The sequence below is a fragment of the Triturus cristatus genome, chromosome 11, assembly GCF_964204655.1.
Source record: "Triturus cristatus chromosome 11, aTriCri1.1, whole genome shotgun sequence".
Lineage (NCBI taxonomy): Eukaryota > Metazoa > Chordata > Amphibia > Caudata > Salamandridae > Triturus > Triturus cristatus.
Genome location: NC_140594.1, coordinates 420041838 through 420066326, shown reverse-complemented (window position 1 = coordinate 420066326; position 24489 = coordinate 420041838). Strand labels below are relative to the sequence as shown.

General features: G+C 49.6%; 1 protein-coding gene across 2 annotated transcripts in view; it reads left to right on the top strand.

Annotated features, from left to right (window-relative positions):
* The window catches only part of LOC146784360 (all-trans-retinol 13,14-reductase-like), a 141246-nt gene that overhangs the window by 32560 nt on the left and 84197 nt on the right, over positions 1-24489 (top strand). For both annotated transcript variants that reach the window (XM_085636194.1, XM_085636196.1), the window contains exon 2: positions 20147-20329. In XM_085636194.1, the coding sequence (XP_085492320.1) occupies positions 20147-20329 (183 nt within the window). The remainder of the gene's footprint in view (positions 1-20146; positions 20330-24489) is intronic.

Sequence of the window (24489 nt, the reverse complement as noted above, 5' to 3'; positions counted from 1 at the left end):
GCCTGTTTTCGAAGCCTAGGAGTGGGTAACAACATACATCGTCCTTTCACCGGAATCCCGTCCTTCATCTGCCACTCCTTGTGACTGCGAAGCCACCTCTGCCACATGAAAGTATGGGTCCCCTTCTGAACCCCCCTGAGGAACGTCTGTGGTTGAATCGCCCCTATCACAACTCCTGGAGGGATGATGGAATGTTCGGCAACCGGCTGCGGATCCCTGGCATTCGATTGCCGCGAAAGCGCGTCCGCTTTCCTGTTCTCCGCACCAGGTCGGTATGTGATGTGGAAATTGAAACCGGAGAAAAAGATCATCCACCTCATTTGACGGGGAGACAAGTGCCGCGCCGCCGTCAGAAACTGGAGGTTTCTGTGGTCCGTATATACGGTAACCACGTGTCTGGCCCCCATTAACAAATGCCTCCACTCAGCAAATGCGTCCTTTATCGCGAGTAGTTCCTTCTCCGCAATATGGTAATTGCGTTCCGCGTCGTTCAATTTACGAGACATGTACGCCACAGGATGGAGCAACCCTGACACCTCATTCCTCTGAGATAGAATGGCACCCAGCGCCACATCAGAGGCGTCCGCTTCTACCACATAGGGTAATTCCGGATTCGAGTGAGCTAGCACCGGGGCGGTGCTGAAGGCCTTCTTGAGGGCCACAAATGCTTTTTGTGCTTCCGGTCCCCACACGAACTCCTGAGACTTCCTTAGTAGTTGCGTGATCGGGGCAACCAAGCAGAAAACCCCTCAATAAAACGCCTATAAAAGTTGGCGAAGCCTATGAAGCTCTGGACTTCTTTTACTCCTCAGGGCACCGGCCACTCCTCCACCGCTCTGATCTTGCGTTCCGCCATCTCCTGTCCGTTGGGGCTCAGCATCACCCCAAGGAATTCCACTGATGTGACGTGGAAGTCACATTTGCTGAGTTTGCAGTATAGCATGTTTTCCCTCAGTTTTTTGAGAACCGCGGATACGTGCTGTACGTGTTCTTCCTCTGAGTTGGAGTAGATGAGTATGTCGTCTATGTAAACGACCACGTAAATATCCAATACCTCCCGGAACACCTCATTGAGGAAGTATTGGTAGGCGGCAGGGGAATTGCATAGTCCGAACGGCATGACGAGGTACTCAAAGAGCCCGAACCTGGTCTTAAAGGCGGTTTTCCATTCGTCGCCGTCCCTCATGCGCACAAGATGGTATGCCCCCTTGAGATCAAGCTTTGTGTAGATTTGGGCCTTTTTTACCTGTTCCAGGAGAATGCTTATGAGAGGCAGGGGGTACCGTTTTTTTATGGTGATCGCATTCAAGGCCCTAAAGTCCACGCAGGCCCTCAATTCGCCATTCGCTTTCGGGATGAAAAAGAGAGGCGATGCGGCAGGGGATTTCGACGGCCTGATGAACCCCAGCCCTAGTAACTTATCCAAATATCCCCGTAGATGTACGTTTTCGGGTTCTGTGAGCGCATACAGTCTGCCGCTGGGAACGCTAGCCCCCGGAACCAGGTCGATTTGGCAGTCGAACGGTCTATGTGGAGGGAGCACCTCCGCTCGGATTTCATCTAAGACGTCCCCGAAACTGTGATACACTCTTGGCAGCTTTACGGCATTTTCTGCTGCTGTGGCGACCGTGTGACCTTCGCCTACCTCACCTTCATGGGGGTCCTGCCGCATGCCGCACCATTGTTCACAAAACGGGGAAGTCATCTCAATGTGATGCGTAGGCCAATCCACCGTTGGGTTATGTTTTTGGAGCCAGGGTAGGCCCAATATGACCCCGTACTGCGGGGCTCTGATTATGCTAAAATCGATACGTTCGTTATGCTGTTTTCCGAACCTCACCGGTACTTCTCCTGTGTGCTGTCCGATAGGTCCGGTCACCAGACTTCTCCCATCCACTGCATACACCTCCTCTGGTATCTGTTTGGGAAGGAGAGTGAGACCCAGTCTCCGTGCTTCATTGTAGTCCATGAACATGCCCGTGGCTCCTGAATCAATCATGGCTACCACAGGTATCCACTGGTCCTGCACTCCTACGTGTAAGGTAATAAACAAATGTCTTCACCCTCCTTGATTCGGGCTCAACATGGAAGGGATGTGGGTGTGACTCCAAGATGCCCCTTCCCTAGACCCGGAGTCTCTCAGTTTCCGCCGGTGCGTCCACCACTGCTGTCACCGTTTTGTTCGCTCAGTATCGTGAGGTTTTGGCTTGGCTGGACACTCGCGTACATAGTGCCCCCTTTTTCCGCAGTAAAGGCAAAGGCCTTGCTTGCGGCGTGATTCTTTTTCAGTGGCTGTAAGGCTCGCCCTTATAGCTCCTATGTCCATGGGTTCCGTCCTGGTGGAGGAGTTGGTCTCAGGGCCACCCATCGAAACATACGATGGCAGCGCTTTCCCTTTCCTCTTGTGATCGCCCTTTCTTTCGTTCAATCAATGGTCCAGCCGTAGCACCAGGTTGATCAAGCCCTCACATGTCTTGGGTTGGGGGTCGATTTGTGCTACCACATCTTTGAGCTCTTCGCTCAAGCCCTGGTGAAACAGCGCGGTTTGTTTGGCTATGGGCCACTTGGTTTCGGCCACTAACCTTCGAAAAGCATTAAGGTACTGCACCAGATCATTGTTGCCTTGCCTCAGCTCCAACATCTCTCGATCGGCAGTATACGAGTCCGCCCTTCGATCAAACACCTTCAAGAATTCCTCGCGGATGGCTCCCCAATCACATAGGATAGGGTCGTCCCTGCTCACCAGTGGGACTGCCCATTGCGCCGCGTTCCCAGCAAGATACGAGATCAGAAAGGCCACTCTGGCTTGGCTGGTAGGAAAGGCCTTTGGTTTGCAGGACAGATGCAGTGCTACTTGAGTGAGGAATACCTGCACTGTGTTGGGGTCTCCGCTGTACCTCTCTGGTGTCGCTAAAGGAATGGCTACGGGCATCTCTACCACAACCGCAGGAGCCGTGGCCGTGTGAGAGGCACCCGCCTGTAGCGGATCGTTCTGCAGAGCGTCCATTCTAGCCTTAACGTCTGCTGTTTCCTGTCTGGAAGCGGTGAGCTCGATTTGCATCGCGGCTAAGACGGCCAACACATCCTCAATCGTGGCCATGTCGTTCGCCCAACCAGGAGATTGTTATGGAAGAGGTCGGATATTATGTAACGTCCTGGCTTTCTCGGGGTTGGGACAAACAGACGACGGACCAGAGAAATGGAGGTTAAGGATGATTTAATAAACAGATAAACAACTACAGACAACAAAGAATACCGGTACTGGAATCACCAGTTAAAGTACGATACCCATTCACAGCTCTTCTAACCGTCCTCCGCATGCACACCGGACCCGGTATGCTCCAACGGAGGGCACAGTGCTAAGCAGTGGCCGACAATGCCACTCGACCGCTGTGAAGGGTAGTTCCAAGGTTGTGGAATCTACGGGGGGGAGGGGGCACGTGGGAGTCACCCGGCCGGGCTCTCTACCACCTGGGAACAGCCGCTCTACCAGTATCCCCCAGAGTACTGCCACAACACAAAGACGCTGGGAACACTTCCTAGTGTGCGTCTCTTGTATCCGGGTTTAAGTGATGATACCCAAGGTGGTGCAGGGAATGGATGGGAGCAGCCGCTCTACCTATCCCAGTTCTCCTACGAGTGTCGATGGCTAAGACGCGGAAACACATCCTGGATAGCGTCTTAGCTCTAGGCGTGTGTTTACCCAAGTAACGAGGGTGGGGAGCTTCGGCTCGCACCCACCTCGTTTTCTCCAATTGTCAGGCCGGTGGGAGCTTCGGCTCTACCAACGGTACTTGTGCCCAATGACGTTGAATACGGCTCTCAGAACGGGACAGGACACGGGCAGGAAGCACACTCAGCACCTCTCCTCCGCTCCTTAGAATGTTCCTTCCGCCGCTCAACTCTCCAACGGGTCCGTGTACCTCAACCAGGTACTCCGGCAAAGATCAGAATATCCGACGCCGAGTCCCAGTGATCTTCTCCTTAAGTAGTACTCTCGGCGTTGTATAACCATGACTCTTGAGTTGCATAACACGAAAACTAGGCGTTACCCTTGGTGTTATGTAACCAGAACTCTTGAGTTGCATAAGGCACTGTTGCCGGAGGGCATTCTGGGAGTTGTAGTCCGCTCTCCTCCAAGCGCACCAGGTTCACGGAAGTGGCATCGTGGGAGGGAATCCATGTGCGGGAGGGGATTCCTGACAGTTAGTTACACTCCAGGTGACAGAGGGCATCTGTCCGCAATGGGTACAACCCTGGCTGCATCTTTGTGCCACCACCAAGAACAATGCAATGTTAAAATGTTTGCGTGCTGGAGTTCCTAAGAAGGTTCTCTCTCTTTGAGATACATTTCATATACAAAGGACTCTTGTATGCCTTCCATTGCTGCCTTTCTTTGCCTCAAGTTTTGAATAAGATAAGGAACGCCTGGGCCTAAGTCATCCTAGTGGATCCTGATTGGGCAAGGTGAGTGTGATACATGGAGCATCTGGACATGAGCATCTGTCCTCCCATCGGGCTACCGCTTTGGGAGAATTTACTGTTGCATCAGCTGGGCAGGATCCTGCCCAAAACCCTGCACAATTTGCTGCTCTTTGTATGGAGATTGAGCAGCAGCAGTTGACTGAGATTGAGCAGCAGCAGTTGACTGCGTTTGATCTCCCTCCCGAAATTGTAGATGTCGTACTTGCTGGCAGATGTCACTTTACAAAGTCTGTCTACAGCAGGCGTTAGGACAAGTTTGTGTTTTGGTGTGGCAACTGCAATACAGACTCATACATGCCAAATTGTTGGATGTTTTTTCTTTTTTTTAAATCTCTGCCCAACAAGGACTCCCTGCTAACACAGTTGAAGGTCAATTATCAGCTGTTTCATCCCTTTTGTGTTTTCAGGACCAGCTATATGTGTTCAAATGCTCTGTTATGAGGTTTCTAAAAGGTTTGACTCGTGTTTCCTCCCAACACTTTTGTGATGTCAGTGGGATCCGGTTTAACCTTACTTCCCTCATGTGCACTCCCTTCGAAATGATACACAGCTGTCCTATGCATCAACTGACTCTGAATACTGTGTTGTTGGCTGTAGTAACTTTGGCTCATCATGTGAGTGAACTCCAAGCTCTCTGTGTATCCACCTTTTTCCTGGACAACATGGTGATGAGGACCATGGTGGCCTTTTTGCCAAAGGACATGACTGCTTTCTAAATGGGGCAATCCAAGTTTTCTTTGTTGTGCCTCACCTCTCGAAAGAGGAGGCTTTTACAACGATCACACCAAAGACCATTGGGTGAACACTTAGCTCTTTGTGCTGTTCTCTGGGGCAAAGAAGTGCACAGTAGTGCAGAAAAAGGACTTTGCCAAGGTCCCTAGTCCTCTGCATTAAGATCTGCTTCTCACTGGTCATGAAGCAGCCCATAGAAGAGTTGAGGACCCATTCCTCCAGGGCCAAGACTGATCCCATTGTGTTGGCATGCAGAGTATCAGTTCTTGATGTCCGTCAGTCCAAGTCCAATGGGAAGGGCATATTGCCCATTTTTTCCTGCTGATCCTTTTGATCTGAGCCATTTCGCTGATCCATCACTTTGGGAGGTAGTGCTTTGGTGTCTAACCTGGTGAGGATTCTGCATTTAAAAATATCCATCAGGAGAAGAATCGGTACTTACCTTTAGTAACACTCTTTCCAGTGGATACGCTGTCTAATCGCAGATTCCTCACCGCCCTTCCTCCTCCCCATTCAGTGAAATGTTCACTTTTTCTAAGGTATGCGCTCTTTTTCCATATAAAAAGATCCCAAACTAGAGATCTGCACACTGGTACCTCTGATTATAGTTGGGCTTCTCCTCTGCGGGGACGAGCCGAGTCATGAAAGAAACTGATGTCAGCACTCCGGGTTGGTTCTTACATGCGGCTCCATCGTCGCTTCTGGGGAGGAATGAAGTCCACGCGCGCAGTGTTGTTTGAATCTTCCAGATCCAGTTTGGTCTCTGGAAATTCTAAAGGTGAGCAATGTGTGGTTAGATAGAGTATCCACCAGAAACCGCTTCCACAAAGGTAAGTAACTTTTCCATAAAAATAACATATATCAATTTTATGATCACTTCTGGAAGAACAAAACTAATGCGGTATAAAGCAAGAGTATTGGTTTCTTGTGTGGTGTTTGTGTTCTGTGCAAAAGGTTTGTGGCCTGTGCCTTTCCGAGTCTTCTTACATGTCCCTTGGTCTTTGGCTGATGCTGTCACACACTATTAGGCATTCTGCCAATAGATAGCATCTAGTAGAAAGTGTAACTTTGGTTCACCATTTAGCTTTTTTAAGTCTTTCATTTCCTTTAAAAAACCTCTGAAATATATTTGTCAATGGCTAGTAGGGGCCTGCACAATGTTTTCCGTGTTTGACCTGATATCATATTTCCTATGTCCTCTGTAAAGCACCCTAATATGCCCTGTGGTGTATTTGACTACAAACATAACATTGTTAAATAAATAAATACCTCCTAGAATTCTACGTTAAAAGAGCTCTTCTTTGGACTCCACAGACCAAATGGGAACGCTGTGAAGGTTGCTTTTTCCACTGTGATGGTCAAAGGTTGCGAAATAATGTACCACGCTCTTGATGATCTGCTCTTTGTCAGGTTCAAAGTTGCTTCTGTTAAGTGTTCCTCTTCTTTGTCATTTTTTGTGGGTTCTTTACTATGGTCTGATATTATGCTAGGGTGTATTTCCTGTCTAGTAGTTTTGGACATGTAATTTTGCTGTCTTCCGCGTGTACACTAGTAGTTTTCTATCAGTGTTTGTTTCCCTTCTTTTGATAGCAGAATCAGGTACTGTGTTTCCTAGTTTCTCTGAGAAGTTGGTCTCTTTCTTGTGTTATATGAGAGGGATAGAGCTCAGTCAGCATATGTGCACACATATTTCACTGCAGCCACAATACTAATTAACCTCCTCTGTGGATGAGAGAAATGGAAGATGTCGAACTTTATTTTAGAGGAAATTGTCTGACTCTACTCAGTTATTTAATCTTGATATCGGTTTTACTATGTGGGATTTCTTATATACTGGAACTGTTTATATTGTGTTCTGTATTTTTAATTTTTAATTCTCCGCTTCATATTTCTCAGCATATGGCGGGCTGCGAAGAGAAAACTACCTCCCCTCGTATTTGGGGCACAATGCTTGTTCCCCAAGTATTAATTCTCCCTTAGTCAATTCGTCCCCCAATCTATTCCATTAAAAGCTTTCCCAGTTACGTTGTTTTAAATGTTTTTTTTTTTCTTTCAAAAACCTTTATTCTTTTAAATCAGTGACACAGCTATTCAGCCGACAACCCGGAGGTACGGCAGCTTTAGAAACACAACACATGCGAGCGTCCACATTTCACTGACAGGAGAATCAAAAGGTTCTGTTTTAAATAAACACAAACCCAAACCTAAACACAAGCAAGGCGATAAGTACTGAAAGCACAAAAAGGGTTCCCATCAGGGGGAGCGAGCCCCACTTCGTCCATCAGACACAGGTCTATAGTAAGGGAAAGGAGGGGAAGTCAGAGACTCAAGAAGACAAACACATACCAGCAAGGAGTACAAAGCCGGAAAGAAAGCTAAGGGGAGAGCTGCTCCTCAGGCGGGTCCGGGTCTTGGGGCAGGCATATGCCCCCTCTGTACTGGTTCCATCGCCCCCATACAGAGTGCCATTTCCGAGGGCGCCCTCGAGCACAATACACTGTCTTGTCCCTAAACATGCTCCAATCCATGTTTTCCATCCACGTTGTCAATGTAGGAGGCCTAGTAGAGCCCCACAGGTGAGCGATGTCGCGCTTGGCTACCATGTTCCCTAGGGTCACCCACTGAGTCTGTGTCGCGTCGTGGTCAGTAGGACCCCAAACATTCAGGAGACAACACCGCGCCTCCGGCTGCATGACGATGCCCGTCACCTCCCCCATCACATCGTGGATTCGCTTCCAAAACTCCATAATCGCACCGCATTCCCAAATAATATGTAGGAAGGTGCCCACCATACCACAGCCTCTCTTACATAAGCCCTCCTCAGAGAAACCCATATGGACCAGCCTGGGCCCTGTCACGTAAACCCTATGGAGTATTTTAAGCTGCACCAGCCGCAGGCGCGCGGGGATCGCGACCTCTTTGGGAGAAGAAACTGCATACTGCCAATCCTCATCATCTAGTTCGAGGCCATCCCTGGTCCATTGATAGCGCAACCCTAGAAGAAGATCTGCCCGAACATTAATTAGTTTCTTATAAATGAGCGAGATCGTACTCTCTGGCATATGGCCATCCAGGATCCGGTCCTCTAACGGAGAGGACTCAGGCACCTTCTCCCCCTCTACAAGGACTGACCGCAAGGCGTGACACACTTGAGCGTATCGGAAGAACTCCGTGCTCCCTAGCTCATATTCCTTCTGCAGCTCCTCGAATGACTTTACCCTACCCTTAACCAAAAGGTCTCCAACCCTGGATATACCGATCAGGTCCCATTTCTCAAACCCTTTTGTATGCCAAAGCTTTCCCAGAATATCGGAGTCAAACAGAGGGGTGGCAAGGGTGAGCTAACCCTTCCAGCCCAGTGAATCCGTCGCCACCTTCCACACATGCACGGCCACCCTGGTGGGCCCCGTAAGGGTTAAGTCCGACGACTTCGAGTACAACGCTCTGTGGTAATTACCCCCACGCAGCAACCATCGGTCCATGGCGTAGCCGGGGCTCAGCGCCGGACCATAGACACCATGGTTAATCGCGCTCAACTGAGTGGCCCAATAATAACGTCGAATGTCTGGAAGCGCGATACTCCCGTCATACCACGGAAGCGTCAACTTAGCAATCGCTATGCGCGGTCGCCCTTCCCACAATAGCACGCGCTGGTGGCTTTCGACCTCACGGAAATAACTGGCCGGGACCAAGTCAAGGGTATTCTGCAAGGCATAGAGGAAACGGGGAAGAGACATCATTTTAAACAGGGCGGCGCGGCCAAGGAGGGAAAGCGGCAACCGCCGCCAGCCCGCCACGTCCCGTCGCAGACGTGCCAAGGGAGGGAGCAAGTTCTTCTCGTATCGTAAAATGGGGTCGGTGGAAATATAGATCCCCAAATACAAAAAGCCCTGCCGGGCTATCTGGATCGAGCAGTTGCGCGGGACAGGCGGGACATCCCCACACAGGACATACAAGTATGACTTCCCCCAATTAATGATAAGACCAGAGTTCCTACCGAAAGAAGTCAAGACGTCACAAACCACTATCAGAGATTTCTTAGGCGAGGTGAGGTATAGCAGAATATCGTCGGCGTAAAGCGAAATACGGTCTTCGTGGTCAGGCGACCAACGAATCCCACGTATATCCGGGTGCCATCGTATCCACGCCGCCAGCGGCTCAAGAGCAAGGGCGAACAACAACGGCGACAGGGGACAGCCCTGCCGGGTGCCCCTCCCGAGCTTGAACGGTGTCGACGCCCGCCCGTTCACCACGACGCTAGCAAGAGGCCCCTCATAGAGCAACCTCACCCAGCCTACAAATCCAGGCCCAAAGCCGAACTTGGCTAGCACAGCCCACAGGTATGCCCACTCAACCGTATCGAAGGCCATCGTGGCATCGAGGGACGCCACAATAGCCGGCTCTCGCATCGTGCCCGTCCTAGCAATCACTCCATGAAGGCGTCTAAGATTCAGTGCAGTGTTACGGTGCGGGATAAAGCCCGACTGGTCCGGGTGGATCAAGTCGCCAAGCACCCGGACCAGGCGGTTAGCAAGGATCTTGGCAAGGATTTTCGGCTCGGCGTTGAGAAGTGATATCGGCCGATAGGAGCCACACTTATCCCGGGGCTTGCCGTCTTTATGTATTACCACAATCGTCGCCAGCCGTTGATCGAGCGGAAGAAACCCATTCACACGCGCCTCCACGAACATGGCGCGCAGGTGAGGAGCCAACTTATCCGGACGAAGCTTATACAGCTCAATCGGCAAACCCTTTGGGCCCGAGGCCTTACCGGAGCGCAACGCACGGATAGCACACGCCACTTCGTCTACAGTTATATCTCCATCGAGGTCATCCCTATCAATGGCAGAAAGGCAGGGCAGAGCGATATCACGCAGAAGGTCGCACGAGTCCTCAGTCGGCCTATCCGAAACCGAGGTGTATACCGTACGAAAATAGTCCGAGAAACACTGAACTATACCGTCGGGGTCAGTGACAACCTCTCCCCCATCCATCGACAACTCCGGCACCACTCGATTAACACGCTCTTTTTTATCCAACCACGCCAGCAATTTCCCGGCCTTATCACCAACATCGTACAATCGACCCTGCTGCTCCCTATTGAGGGTCTTGGCAGCGTTCGTCACCAGATCCCTATATTCCAATTGCTTCAAGCTCAAATTATTCAGTGTGGCCGTTGCAACATCCTCTTCCAAGGCCACTTCTAAAGCCGCAATCTCGTCCTCTACTTGTGTCACCTCGGCGTCTCTCCGCCGCTTGGCGGCCACTACCAAGGAAAGGGCCTCCCCTCTCAATACAGTCTTAAAAGCTTCCCACAAGGACACCGCTGATTCAACTGAACCCTGATTATCTTGAAAATAGTGATCAACTGTCTTCAGCAACGCACTGCGCAGCTTGGGGTCACGAAAGTACCAGGGGTTAATGGGAGCCACCCTGCCCCCCACCACCCGGCCAATATCCAGACGGGCCCACACCGGCGAATGATCAGATATGCCCCGTGCCATGTGCCTAGCCTCAGATACCAGTGAGGCGTGCGCAGCCAGAGTGAGCAAGTAATCAATCCGAGAGAGACTCCCGTGGGCCCCGGAATGAAAGGTATATTGTCTCTGAGTGGGGTGCCGTAGCCTCCAACAGTCTACCAGACCAAAAGTATCTATAAAGTCGGGAAGCCACTTCTGAGCACCCCCGGTGTCCCTGGGCGGGTACCTATCGAGCATTCCAGATCCAACCGCATTGAAGTCTCCTCCCACCACTAGCATCCCTTCGGGGAGTTCCAACAAGGCCTTGCCCAGATCAGCAAACGTGGAGGCCTGCAGGGCAGGAGGGACATAAACAGAAACCAATACCAACGTTCTGCCCTCCCACCTCCCCGCCACAGCCACAAAGCGCCCCCTGTCATCAGCGATTGTGGAGTCAACCTCAAATGGTAGGGAAGCTCTAACAAGTATGCCCGCACCCCTGGAGCCCGAGGAGAACCCCGAGTGAGCAATGAATTTATAACCCTTTCTATTAAGTGCATAACATGTATTCCCTATAAGGTGGGTCTCCTGCAGGAGGACCACATCTGGCGAGGTCCGTTTCAAGAATTGCAGGACTATCCCCCGTTTAATACGATCCCCTAAGCCATTAACATTCCAGCTAATTATGTTTAAGCCCCTATCCCCCATCCCCAAACACAAAGAGACCTCCACCCCCCCCGGAGAACCACGATCGGACAATACTGACAACAATTGCTACGCCTTGCAAGAAAAAAACAACCCCCAACAACAACCCCAACATCCCGAATCCCCCCCCCTCCCTCCACCCCTGCGTCAGCTTACAAAGCCCCCCCAACTTGCAGTGTGCCTGTCGCCCTATCAAAAACAAATCTACAAAAAGTACCCCAAGGGAGGAAAGAGCTCCTATCTTCCCCCCGCCGCCCTCCCATTACTACAGTAGGGTGCGAGTCACTGTCCGGGGCTGAGTCAAAACAGACCGACACCGGAGGTATCACTCCTGTCCATCCCGGTCGCCTTCCGCTCCATCCACGCGGTCCCGGCCGGGCTGTCGCCGAGGGAGCGCATCCAATCAGTCCCCTGCCATGTCCGGTGATTCGAAGAAGAAAGTCCGATCCTCATACACCACACGTAGCCTGGCGGGGAAAAGCATGGCATACTTCAGGTCCATCTCCCTAAGCCGCCGCTTCACCCCCAGGAAACTCCGCCTCTGTTTCTGCACCATCTGGGTGAAGTCAGGATAAAAGCTCACAGAGGCATTCTGAAAAGGCACCGGGCCTGTCACCCTCGATGCTTGCAGGATAGCGTCTCGATCCCGAAAATTAAAGATCCGGGCGACAATCGGCCGCGGGGGGGGCTCCCACCTTAGGCCGTCCGCCAGGCACTCGGTGAGCCCGCTCAACCGCAAAAAACTTGCCGAGGCCCTTAGGCGCAAGATGATTCACCACCAAGTCCTCGACGAGTAAATCCACGGAGAGCTCCTCCGAAGTTTCCGGGACCCCAATAAGGCGCACATTGTTGCGCCGGGCCCGACCTTCAAAGTCTTCGAGCCGGCGGGCGGAGAGGTCATTCGCGGTTCGTAACTTACGAACCTCAGCCTGGAGTTCCGAGACATCGTCCGCGAGGCCAGTAGTCTTGAGGTCCAGGGACTTGACCCGCTCATTGGTTTTGCCCAGGTCCGCGCGAATCAAGTTGACATCAACCAAAATCATGTCCACCTTGTGCGCCAGGGTCTCGAACTGTCGCCCAATCGAAGATTGCATCCCATCTATCGCCCCCTTGATATCCTGCAATGATAACTCCGAGGCTGGGGATGAATCGGCCTTCTGTGCTTCCAGCGACTGTCCCGATCCACCAGGCGACCCCTTCTGCTGGGCATAGCGATCCATATTGTTGGATTGGGTATAGCCTCCCCGCCTGGTAGTCTTAGACTTCGGCTTGTCTGCCTCCGATTTGGTCGACATCTCGAACAGCAGGGCGGTCAGTCGCAAAAAAACGTCCCTCACTCAGCCAGAGGAAACGGGGTCAACTAGGACTTCAGCAGCCAGCCAGGGTCGAGTGGAGGTCTTCCAGATAACAGGGGATCGGCATGAAGCACTCCCAACCCAGAGCAAACAAAGGGCGAGAAAGCGAAAGTGAAAGTGCAGCGGCACCCGTCCGCCAGTTCACACCTCCCAAGGCCGCTGTTGTTCAATTAGTGGCCGGGCATCCTGCCAACGCAAGCCCCTGGCATCCTTCGGAGGTAGGCCACAATCTTCCGCCATGCACAACTTCTGTCCCCTGTGGGCGATCTTAGCCCGGACAACGTCAATCGCCCCAGCTGTGACTCATCTGCAGGATTCCGTGCATGAAAATCAGGATTTAGGACAGGATGATTGCAGGAGGGCGCGAGGGTCGCGGGAGCTCAAGGCTCACGCGGCCATCTTGGTCAAGCGCTAGGCTCCTCCTTAAATTTAAAACAAAAATAGATTAGAAGGCTTTCATTTTCTTCAACGAGATGGAAATGGCAAAGTAAGTTCTGGTTTGGAATGTTTCGTTCAGATTGACCAAGGGGTGTTACGGGGCAAGTTGTAGTGGGAGTACGAATAATGCATTTCCCATTGAAAACCCATTAGAAATTTTGCTGTGTGTTACAGCAAAAACACAGGGCCTATTGAGGTTAAGTCAAAGTAAGGCATTTGCTTTGATTTTTTGTAAATTCGCTCAGTGGTTTTTGAGAAATTTGATAAACAAATCTACATATGCTAGTTGAGTTTAATCGAGGGCAAATGGGAGGTGCCTTGTGCTCATCGCAAGCTGTGTATGGCCTGTGGCTGCGCTCAGTAAGAACTGATATCAGGGAATGCTCAACAAGTGTGTGGAAATGTGTACTGGGCATACAGCCTGTGGCAAGCCTACCCTAGGAAATGGCCACCAGCCAAAACCTGCGAGTACCAGGTGCTGGATATATATTCCCAGTTACAGAAAACTCCCAAGTGAGTACAGTAAATAGCACAACTGTAACCATGCACAGCACGTACTGAGGGTAGGGTGCAGGCAACATCTGTGTAGTTGCTAAAGTGTACCATTACAAACCCAAAAACACTCAAATGCTTTTTTTTAGACGCTATAGTTGCGTTTTAAGATCAGTTACTAAATAATGAAATATAAAAAAACCCTCATATTTAGGATCGGTACAGCAGTGAGCCAAAAACAAAACAGTACATTTGTAAGTTGTGGTTAGCTAGGCAGCCACAATCTGCTCTCGTACATGAGCTCACGCCTAACATTACAAATGACATAACGGAACATCACAGATTTTCCACTGGCTGGATCTTTGACGTCAGATAAGTGACAGCATCGCCCTTAATCAAATCTTTCTGTGCACAGTGTCTGCTAGGTGTTGTCAATTGCACTGAAGCCTCACATCTGCATTTCATACCTGTAAGAAGGGCGAGTATTACTTGTGAGTGTCACGTCAGCAGTCTTTCTTCTCAGTGTAACCACTGCAGGGACATCTGGTTTCAGATACACACAAAGCAGCCTTGAATTTGCTCCTAATGTTATCTGAGGCTCCTTATTTCTTGGAGTATAAATCTAGCAGCCGTTCTTCTCCATTATTTGTTTGCTAACCATGGCTCTTCGCCTTTACTCTTCAAGCACTCTCTAGGAGGACATCAGTCCGGGGAGATTGCAGCATTTCCTCTCCATACCATGTCTGTGAATTAATGTTCTTGCCTAGTGTGGTTGTTTTGTGCCATCTCATCGTTAAAGTATTGTGTGTCATCTGTTCTGTTTTGTCTGGGGCCATGACCTTTGCATTGTCGGTGTTATGGTTGCATAGCTCACCACAAGTGAGGAGTATTTGTTTTTGTGGTTTAGATGATCGTAACCATAAGGCTCCTTCAAGTGATTTGTTTTTCTCCAGGGAATTTTTAAAGTGTGTTTTGGACTGATTATGAACTGATCTTAGTCGACAGCCATAATGCCCCATAATGACAGTTTGTTCGCGTAATTACATCACTGCACTGTTTGTTATGTTATAACTAGAGACACCTTATGTATGTTTGGCGGTGGCTTAATTTTTATGTGCAGCGCTAAAAAATCGTTGATTAGCAAACGTGATCAAATTCTAAACATTGCATTATAAGCTTGGAACGATCAAATTCAAGTGCATCAAGATACAGATGAATTAGTGAGTTGATATAGGTTGTTTTTAAAGATTTTATGGAAACGTTTTTAACATAAACTTTTTATGATAACTTTTTGACACGTTTGTATATTTTTTTCTGAACTTTTCATGCATTTGATTTTAAATGCGAAATAAGGTATTAATTGATTGATTGACAGTTTTTGTGTTTGTATGCGTACCCTCGATCAGATAGATACTATTTTTTATTTTTTATAACTGTTTTATTTTTCAAATAAAGAATGACATTCACATTGCATTGCATACGATCGCTTTACATGCCAATCAATTTGTACCAGACAGTGACATACAGCGTTAATTATTATAGCATAGCACGGACATGTCATGCCAGGAACCCCGGTCATCAAGCAGATAACTACACACCCCAACCACCCCCCATCTCCCCAGACCATGAAATAGGGCAAACCAAACCGCTGTGCCAGCCAGTCATAGTTATGAAGCACAGGTCGAGGAAAACTCGCAACGCTGCCCCGGCGAACCAACCCCATTCAGCCTACCCCCTCAGGCACAATCCCGTTATCCGCCCGCGTGGCAGTGGCACGCTTGGCAGAGTCCAGGTAGGACCGCAATGGTCCCCAAATGTCCCGTGGGCGTAACGACTGTGGCATAAGACTGGCGTATATTTCAGCATTGAAGTTGCAGTGTGCCAGACTCCCCAGCCAGTCTTGCAACTTAGGCGTGGACTTCCTGCCCCAGTGGATGGCAACCTCTCTTTTAGCTAAAAGTAACCCCAAGGATGCTAGTTTTCTGAGTTTCTTAGGGATCTGCACCGTGTACCCCAAAAGTGCTATTTCAGGGATGGGGACCATTGGAACGCCAACCATCCTCCCCAGGGTCGCGTGCACCGCATCCCAATAGGACTGTAAACGGGGGCAGAGCCATGCCAGATGTATGAAATCAGCGTGAGGTGCGGAGCATTTCGGACAGGTGTGTGGCTTATTGGCGTCTATCCTATGTGCTAAGGCAGGTGTGAAGGAAGCGCGACGTAGAAATCTAAAGTGCAGCAACTTATGGCGGCTATTAAGTGATATGTCCCTAGCAGCCACACAACATTTGGTCCACTGTTCATCTGTAATGGTGCAACCCGTGTCCGCCTCCCAGGCCTGTCTAATGCTTGAGTCATCAACCGGCAGCATCTTAACGCATGCTTTGTACATTTTGGAAATAAGGCGTCTGCCGCCAGGGGCCTCCAAAACCAGAGTGAGTGGGGGGAATGAGTCTGGCTCAACTGGGAAAGAGGGGAAGGCGGCGCGCAGTGCGGATTTCATGCGGCTCAGGAGAAATTGCGTCATAAAATTGCACCCAGCGAACCTGGCATCCTCATTTAATGAGAAAATATGACCCCCGGGAAGAGATCACCCATTTTTGCAATTTTTAATATGGACAACGTGTTCTGAACTAGCCTCTCTCCTGTGATTGGGAACCATCGAGCATTGGGCAAAGGTAGGGAGGAGGAGTAAAGCTGTGCCGCGCCTGTGTACTGTCTCAATTTGCCCCACGCCCAGGCAGTGGTGGACACTGTTTGTATGTCACTCCTGTCTCTAGGAAACCCGCTCGGTAGCACCTCGCTTAATTTGTTGGGGAGAACCAGGTCCGACTCCGGCCGCAAAAAGGGTATACGAGCATCAGGATGGAACCAAGCGGACGCATAGTGGCATTGCGCCACTAGATAATATAAGTGAAAGTCCGGCACATTGAACCCGCCCCTGTCATACGGTAGTGTCATAACCGACCAGCGAACACCGCCCCATATCAGTCGTGTCATGAGTGTAAGGTGCGAAAAAATCCATTAGTAAGGGGGATCGGGATGTTGTTAAAGAGAAATAAGAATTTGGGCAGGACCACCATTTTCAAGATGGCGACCCTACCGGCGAGGGACAGCGGCAGCCGCAGCCATCTGTCAACCTGTTCCTCCAACGTTTGAAAAGCCTGCCCGTAATTTAGCCGAATGATTTGCGTGGTGTTCAGATGAATGTGTATACCCAAGTATTTAACCGAGTCTTGACACCATTCAAGAGGAAATTCGCATTCCCACTGGGTCGTGCACGCTGTAAGCGGAAATATGATCAACTTTTTCCAGTTGATTCCCAGCCCCGAAAATCTACCAAAACAAACAATTTCACGAAGCAGGGGGGACAAATTAATGTGGGGCTCCCGGACGTAAAGAATGGTATCATCGGCGTATAGGGAAGCAAGGAGCGGACCAGTGTTAAACTGCAATCCTCTGTGTAGGTGGCGTTCCTGGAAATGCCTCACTAAAGGGTCCATGGCTAGGATGAATAAGAGCGGGGACAGAGGGCAACCCTGCCTGGTCCCCCGGTATAGTTGAAATGGCTTAGACAAGGTACCATACAGGCGGAGTCGCGCAGATGGTTTGCTATATAACAGTGAGACCGTGGAAATAAAACCGCCGGGGAACCCCATGCGTTGCATCACCTCCACAAGGAAAGGCCACTCCAAGGAGTCAAACGCTTTCTCCGCGTCCAACAACACCGCCGCCACGGGGACATCGAGACTTATTCTGTGGAGCACGGAAAACAGCGTGCGAAGATTTAGGGATGTGGAACGTCGGGGGACTAAGCCGGATTGCATGGGAGAAATGATATACTCCATCAGCTGCGATAGTCTATTTGCGAGCGCTTTAGCTAGGATTTTATTATCCAGATTCAGCAAAGACAATGGTCGGTATGCACCGCATTGCCGATGGTCCTTGCCAGGCTTCGGAAGGAGTATGATTACAGCTTCCTGTAGTGTAGGGTGGAGAACCTGTCTCTCCAGTGCCTCCGCGTAGACCTCAATCAACTGTGGGGCCAGGATGTCTTTGAATTCTTTATAAAAAGCCCCCGTCAAGCCGTCGAGCTCTGGGGCGGAGGAACTGCGCAGGGAGTCTATAGCCAGTGTGACATCCGTTACTGATATGGGGACTGCCATGCAGTCCAGTATGTCTTTTTCCAGAAACACCAGCGCAATCTCTTCTAAGTAGGAAGTCTGGGCTGCGCCATCTGGGTCCGCCCTAGAGGAGTACAGTGTGGAGTAGTAGTCCAGGAATTCATCTCGGATGGCCGATGTGGAGGTGAGCAAAGTGCCGAAAGCTGAGTGCAACTCAGTAATGTACGATTTGCTGTAAAGTGGCCTTAGCATCTGTGCCAATACTCTGCCAGGCCGCTCGCTCTCTCCGTATCGCTGCGCACTCTGATATTTCCCCAAATACAGTACCTCCTTATCGGCTGTGTGTCTATACTCAGCCAGGAGGGCGAGTCTCGCTGCCTAAACCTTAGGATTCGGACCAGATGCGAGTTGGGAATCAAGCCTGGCTATGTCGCGCTCAATGCGGGTTAACGTCCGACGCAAGTCCCGGAGGACACCGGATTGTTTGGAGATGCAAACCCCCCTTATGACCGCCTTAAACCCTTCCCACAGCACTGCCGCAGTGTCCACCGAGCCAGTGTTGTTTTCGAAGTAGTCTTCGATAGCCTCTCGAACGTCAGCCTTGAACACGTCATCTAGGAGGGCCCTGCCTGGGAACCGCGACTGCTTTTCGTACCCTTCCGGGCGCGGTAGCAGCAGACGTAGGACCACTGGGGAGTGGTCGGAGTATGTGCTAGAGAGCGTAGTAAGGGAGCCAAACCAATCCGTCACGCTGGGGGAAAGCAGCCAATCTAGCCTGGACCAGGTGCCGTGTGGGCTGGAATAGTGAGTGTAGGCGGAGAGAGTTGGATTACGCTGCCGCCAAATATCTATCAATGAGTATTGAGCGCATAGATCAGTTAGGGCACACCTCGCCCGGGGTTTAGCATCAGGTGCATGTGATGTGCTGTCCAGTGGGATGTTTAATAACAAGTTGAGGTCCCCCCCAAGCACCATTGCCTGGGGCTCGTATTTCGCAATCCGAGCATTCAGGTCATGGAAAAACTCCGGGGCATCCACATTGGGAGCATACACATTAATCAGGGCTATTCTGTGGCCGTACAGAGCACCCACCATTATCACGTACCTGCCCAATGGGTCGCGGGACACGCCCGTAAGTGTAAAAGGGACCCTCTTATGTATCAGTATCGCTGTACCCCTGGCGTAGTTACTATAATTGGCAAAGTACCTATGTGGGCCCCAGCTGGTGCCAAAGCGGGCTGAATCCGTGGGGGGAAGGTGTGTCTCTTGTAAATAAACTGTATCAACATTATGTTGAAGCAGGTAGTGAATCACCTGGCGCCTCTTACGTGTATTATTAAGGCCACGAACATTCAAGGTCATTAAGGTGAGGGCTGAAGGCCCCTGAACATTACCTAACCGCGACATGTACTTTCAAAATGGAAAGTGTCCTGTCCGGACTGTAGAATGAAGAACCCTTGGCAAGCAATACTGAGCTCAAACGCAGATCAGATAGATACTTGGGTATGTTTTAATAGTTTTTCAGCATTTCACAAAAAGCAGTAACCAGAGTGCTTCACATAAGAAAATCACTTAGGCAGGTGCAGTCAGTCAGTGAACAGTAGCAGGGCAACACAATCTGGTATCAGTTTTTCAAACGTACAGTTACAACTTAATTACAAATCTTCACTAACACCTCCGAAATTAAAACAATATAGTGTCCGAAAATGCACGCGGTGCCCCTCACTTGCTAAATGCGCCCGATTTGCAAGATTGTTCTTTGGTATCCAGCATCAGGGTTTGAGTGTGTGTTAAATCGTCCACTAGGGTCCTTTAATCTTTCACCAGAATTTCCCTGTGGTTTTGTGGATTTCACTTTAATATGAACAGCTCTGCAAAGCCCCAAAAAGCCACTAGCCAGCCCGTGAACATCTGATCCTATTGTTGTGTGCCATTGCAATTTTCCTGGTAGGATAGTCAAATCAATAGTTTTACTCTTCAAAATATGATTTGTCATCCTGGATAGTGAATCCTCTAAAATGGTTTACGGTGCACATGAACCAGTACCACCTTAATGGACCCCAAGGTGTCCCTGCTACTATCTAGTTTCTGCCTGCTGCTTCTAGGTACACAGCCAGCTTCATACTCCAGGCTCTACAAGTGGAATTGTTGCTGTACCAGGGTATGGCTACTCCTACAAGGACTACAGCTGTTTCCATACTCTGACTGGTGGTGTCACTGGGGCACCTAATTCAAAGCATGTTGTGAGTGTCTCATCGCTGAATGGCTGTACCTTTGCTCCTCCTAAGTAGGGAGATGTTGTGCAAGTCATTCCTTTCATTTAGTGGTCATTAGATTCATATTTGTATGTCCACAGGTTTTGCGGTAGAGAAGATTCCAGAGAACCTGGATGCCATTGTGATTGGCAGCGGCATTGGTGGACTAGGGGCGGCTGCAGTGTTGGCGAAGGCTGGGAAAAAGGTGCTTGTCTTGGAACAGCACACCAAAGCCGGAGGCTGCTGTCACACCTTCTCAGACAAGGGCTACGAGTTTGATGTTGGTAAGTGCCCAGCTGTCATTCAGAGCTCTTTGTTATCATTTGTACATTTAAATTCTGGTTTCTATGTTTGTGAAATGTTCTGATACAGGATGTCCTGCATCAACATGAGATTAAAAAAAGGTAGGATAGGTATAACAAGTTTATTAGGACAATTGTTTGTAAATCCTTCTGAAACCAAACATACAATTTAAAACCAATCTAGCCCAATCCATTTTTAAAACATTTCTAGATAAAAAGCATAAAATGTGCAATTCCTGCAACAAAATCCATGAAGCGCATTTTAGACAATAGTCCCATTGCTTTTACCCTATATTATTGTAGGCGGGCAGAAGGGAACACCACACGCGTGCAGTATAGGGTTTTCAGGGTTTTTATTTTCTTAAGGGACAACCGCTTTCGGGCCCTCTTGTATATCAGTCCCATAAGGCCCGTACTACCATTCAAAGGTGGTCTCCAAAGCAGATGCACAAACAGAACAAAAGGGGGAATGAGTGAGAAGAGTCCCTCTTGGCCGTCCACCCGGTCTCCTCGAGGTTCGATCCTGGTCCGCTCGTTGTCGACATGTCTTCCCAGGGCACTCAGAGATGAAAGGGAGGGGGGAAATATGGTAAAAACCGGGATTAGTGTCTAGGACTTCTTGCTATATACAGTACGTGCTACCACTACCAGATGCCGTGTAGGGGAAGGAACAGGGAGCACAGTGGGGGTTGTTCAGGTAAAAGAGCAAACAAAACACCTGTGCCCTACTTTCCCTCACCACCCCCACCAGAACGATCCCCTTAACGGTACTCGCCTTGTGCCACGACCCGTGGCCTGGGCCATGGCGTAGGGACCCGGGGCGTCCTCTCCCTTCTCTGGGCCGTCGGGTTTGTTCGCGGTATCCGATGCTTCCGTGACCCCGTGTCCTTCGTCTCCTCCTCTCTCGGGCTCCTCGATCGATCCGCCTCCTTCTCCTCGCCTTTCTGTCGCCACCGCTTCCGCCTCAAACGTTTCTGCTCCGTTCCTTCCACCATCGAGAGAGTTTTCGTCTGGATGCCACTCCTTTTGACTGTCTTTCCCTGATGTCGTCAGGTGCACCTCCGCGTTCCTCCCTATTGCTGCTAGACCGCTGAGTGTTTCCGGAGATGGTTGTGTGTCCTGCCCTGTTTCTCCCCAGTTCCGGTCTGTCGGGTTGTCGGATTCCTCACAATTATGTATGATAGTTTAAAAATAGGGGTCTCAAAAACGTAATACGGACTGTCTTATAAAAATGCACAGTCTTATAAAAATGCACAATGACACAGTGAGCATTTCAGATTAAGTGAGCACATACAACAACTGTTTCCATCGCATACCGCCTAATGCCACTCAGAACTGCGGTAACTATCCAGTCTCATTTTTAAGATTTCTTTACATAGCCCTGAGTCTGGTGATTGTACCCAATAGGTAAAATAATTATCTTAACCTAGAGACTAAAGTGTAACATTTATTGAGGGTTTCTCCCTCAAGTAGGCCATATCTAGTGTACAACTTACTTTCTCAGGTGATTCCCTCAGTACTTGCTTACTTGAAACGGGAGACCATGCTTCTATTGTGCCCCGTACAGTGTGCATGGTTTCACAATCTCTTATCCTAAACAGAACATCCCTGGCCCACTGCCTCTCACTAACACATCATTAACTAGAGATCTTCTTAGATAAGTTGTTAAAAAACCTCAAAGTGCGAGCGATGGCCTACAACTGCCAGGATGCCAATTTCAGTTCCCTATATCATAGTCCCTGATGGACGGCTCAATAACCTCTTCAGGACTGCACCCTCCAGCTGTTCCCAACTCCAAGCGATGTTGAGTGCATGAATCTTAGCTCTATACAGGGGTAAGATTCTTGCACTTGATCCCTAGATAATCTTTCATGAGTGGGGCAAGTGACGTGCTTCCATATCGCTGATTGAACTTAACTAAGCATCCTGCATGTAACATGGCCCTTGACTTAACACTTCTCAAATGCAGGGCCGGCTTTAGCACTAGTGGCGCCCTGTGCGACAATTTTGGTTGGCGCCCCCCCCCCCCAAATGACTCACCACCACCATTTGACAGTGGCCCTCAAGTCTCCATAACCACTGTCTCTTAGATTTATTTAGTTTTGTAGCGCCACTCATAAGAGTTTAAGATGTCAGCATACACTTTACATCACACACACATTGCACAGAGACAATCAATCAATCATCGGTGTGTAAATCAGTGTTTACGAAATATTACATAAGATAGAGGCCTACAAAGAGTAAGAGCCACATTTCATCCATACTGGTAGGCAGTATAGTTTAAGAGTGATTGGACTGAAAAAGCACAAATTCAGAATTTAAAATGTAACACCGTTATTAGGGGTTTTCTTTAATAATAAGAATTTATTTCTACCCAAATGAACCCCTTTTGCAATATTAGGACAATGAAAGACTGGGCAAAAAATATATAGCTCTAATATTTCCTTGCTGTTTGCATGAAGCTCTTTGGTGGCAGTTAATAGGTCACTATTAGAATTTTAACTTATAAACTGAAAATAACAAAAGGATCTCTGACAAAAGCGGTAACCCATTGATTTATTTATATTATATGCACTTTGTGATGTGAATGGGACACGTTCTTTGCAGCAGGCATATAAATCCTCTGCGCTATGAAGGAGTCGAATCTCTCACTACTAGACAAAGCTCCGGTCTCTCCAGGAAGAACATTAATCACCGGAGTTGTCATTTTTAGGTCCCGCTGAGCCCAGCGCATGCGCTGGCTCTGAGAGACATTTGGTATGTGAGTTTTCAAAGTGCTGCTGGCTGGCCTAGCGCTTGCGTTCACGCGATCGTACACGCGCGAACCGCCAGCCTTCAGCAGCACTTTGAAAACTGTTCTTTAGCGCGTCATCGCGATGACTTTCGCTTTCAGAGCGATCGCGATGACTTTCGCTTTTACGGCCGCGCGGCGTTACTTTTACTGCCGCGCGGCCAATGCTTGTTCACTTCTGCTGCAACTGCTCTCTTACTCATCAATGCAGACACTCATGCATCCATTGCACCATCCAGCCACTCTCCCATTGACTATCTGCGTTATTATCGCACTTCCATGGACCCTGCGCTCATTGATTAATCAAACTACACAGCCACACTCAAATCGGAATACTAATTCAGACGTCCGTTAAGAAAGCACTTTGACTAATAGCATGTGAAGCCGATAAGTTTTGCCAATGCTTGTTTGAATTTGTGTTGTCTATAAAGCATGCTATAGCTAAAGTAGCGATCGTGCAAAAGACCACGTATTTTGCAAACTCACAGGATGAAATTCCGTCTTTAAAGAGAATTAATGAGCTGGGGCATGCACGTGGTGCTGCAGACACTATAAAACAGGGCCTTGGCGTTCACCATCAATGTAGTCGGTCCCTCCAAATACAGCAGTGAGTCCAACACTCATTTCCTACAGTCTTCGACGACTTATCCCCAAAACGGACGGAAACACAACAAAAAAACAAGCTACCCCTCTGATTCCTGTAAACAACTGCCTCAGAACTCTAACCTCGACGTTCTGAAATCGCTACATCACAGTACACACCGTAGTAAGCGCTATACAGATGCACACAAAACTTCTTCAGAAAGAGCCACCTGTAGAGTTGCGGTCTAGTCGTCGCATCGCCACGAAGAAGTAGGCGCGCAGCGGCCATTTTGGGCTTCGTAGCACCGAGTCTGTGCACGGGGAAGACGGCCCCCGGCGCTCTCCCTCCGAGAGTAATTATCGTTTATAAAAGGAATAAAGAGATCGTTATTACTACATACCTGCTTGTCCCTGCAATCATTGTCCCAGCAAGCAACCCACTACAAATGGCGACGAGGGCTGGGACCGACGAACGACGCGGGGAAAACCCATAGAGCCTGCACAAGGAGCACATGTGGCCAGCAACAGGAGACACACAGGTACGCCGGAGGGAGAGCGCGGCAGTGGGGACGCCTGGGTCTCGAGCACCACCCAGGGAGGCAAACAAGTCGTGACTGCACAGGGGAACCCCAGAGCCACGGGCAAGCACCCAAGTCACGTGAGAGGCACAGAAGAGGAAGGTGGCGCGAGTGCCAGAATTGTGGGGTGAGCAACCCACGTGGCAGGCAGAGGAAGGGAGGCCCGTGATCCTCTCAGGCTGCGCGGGCCC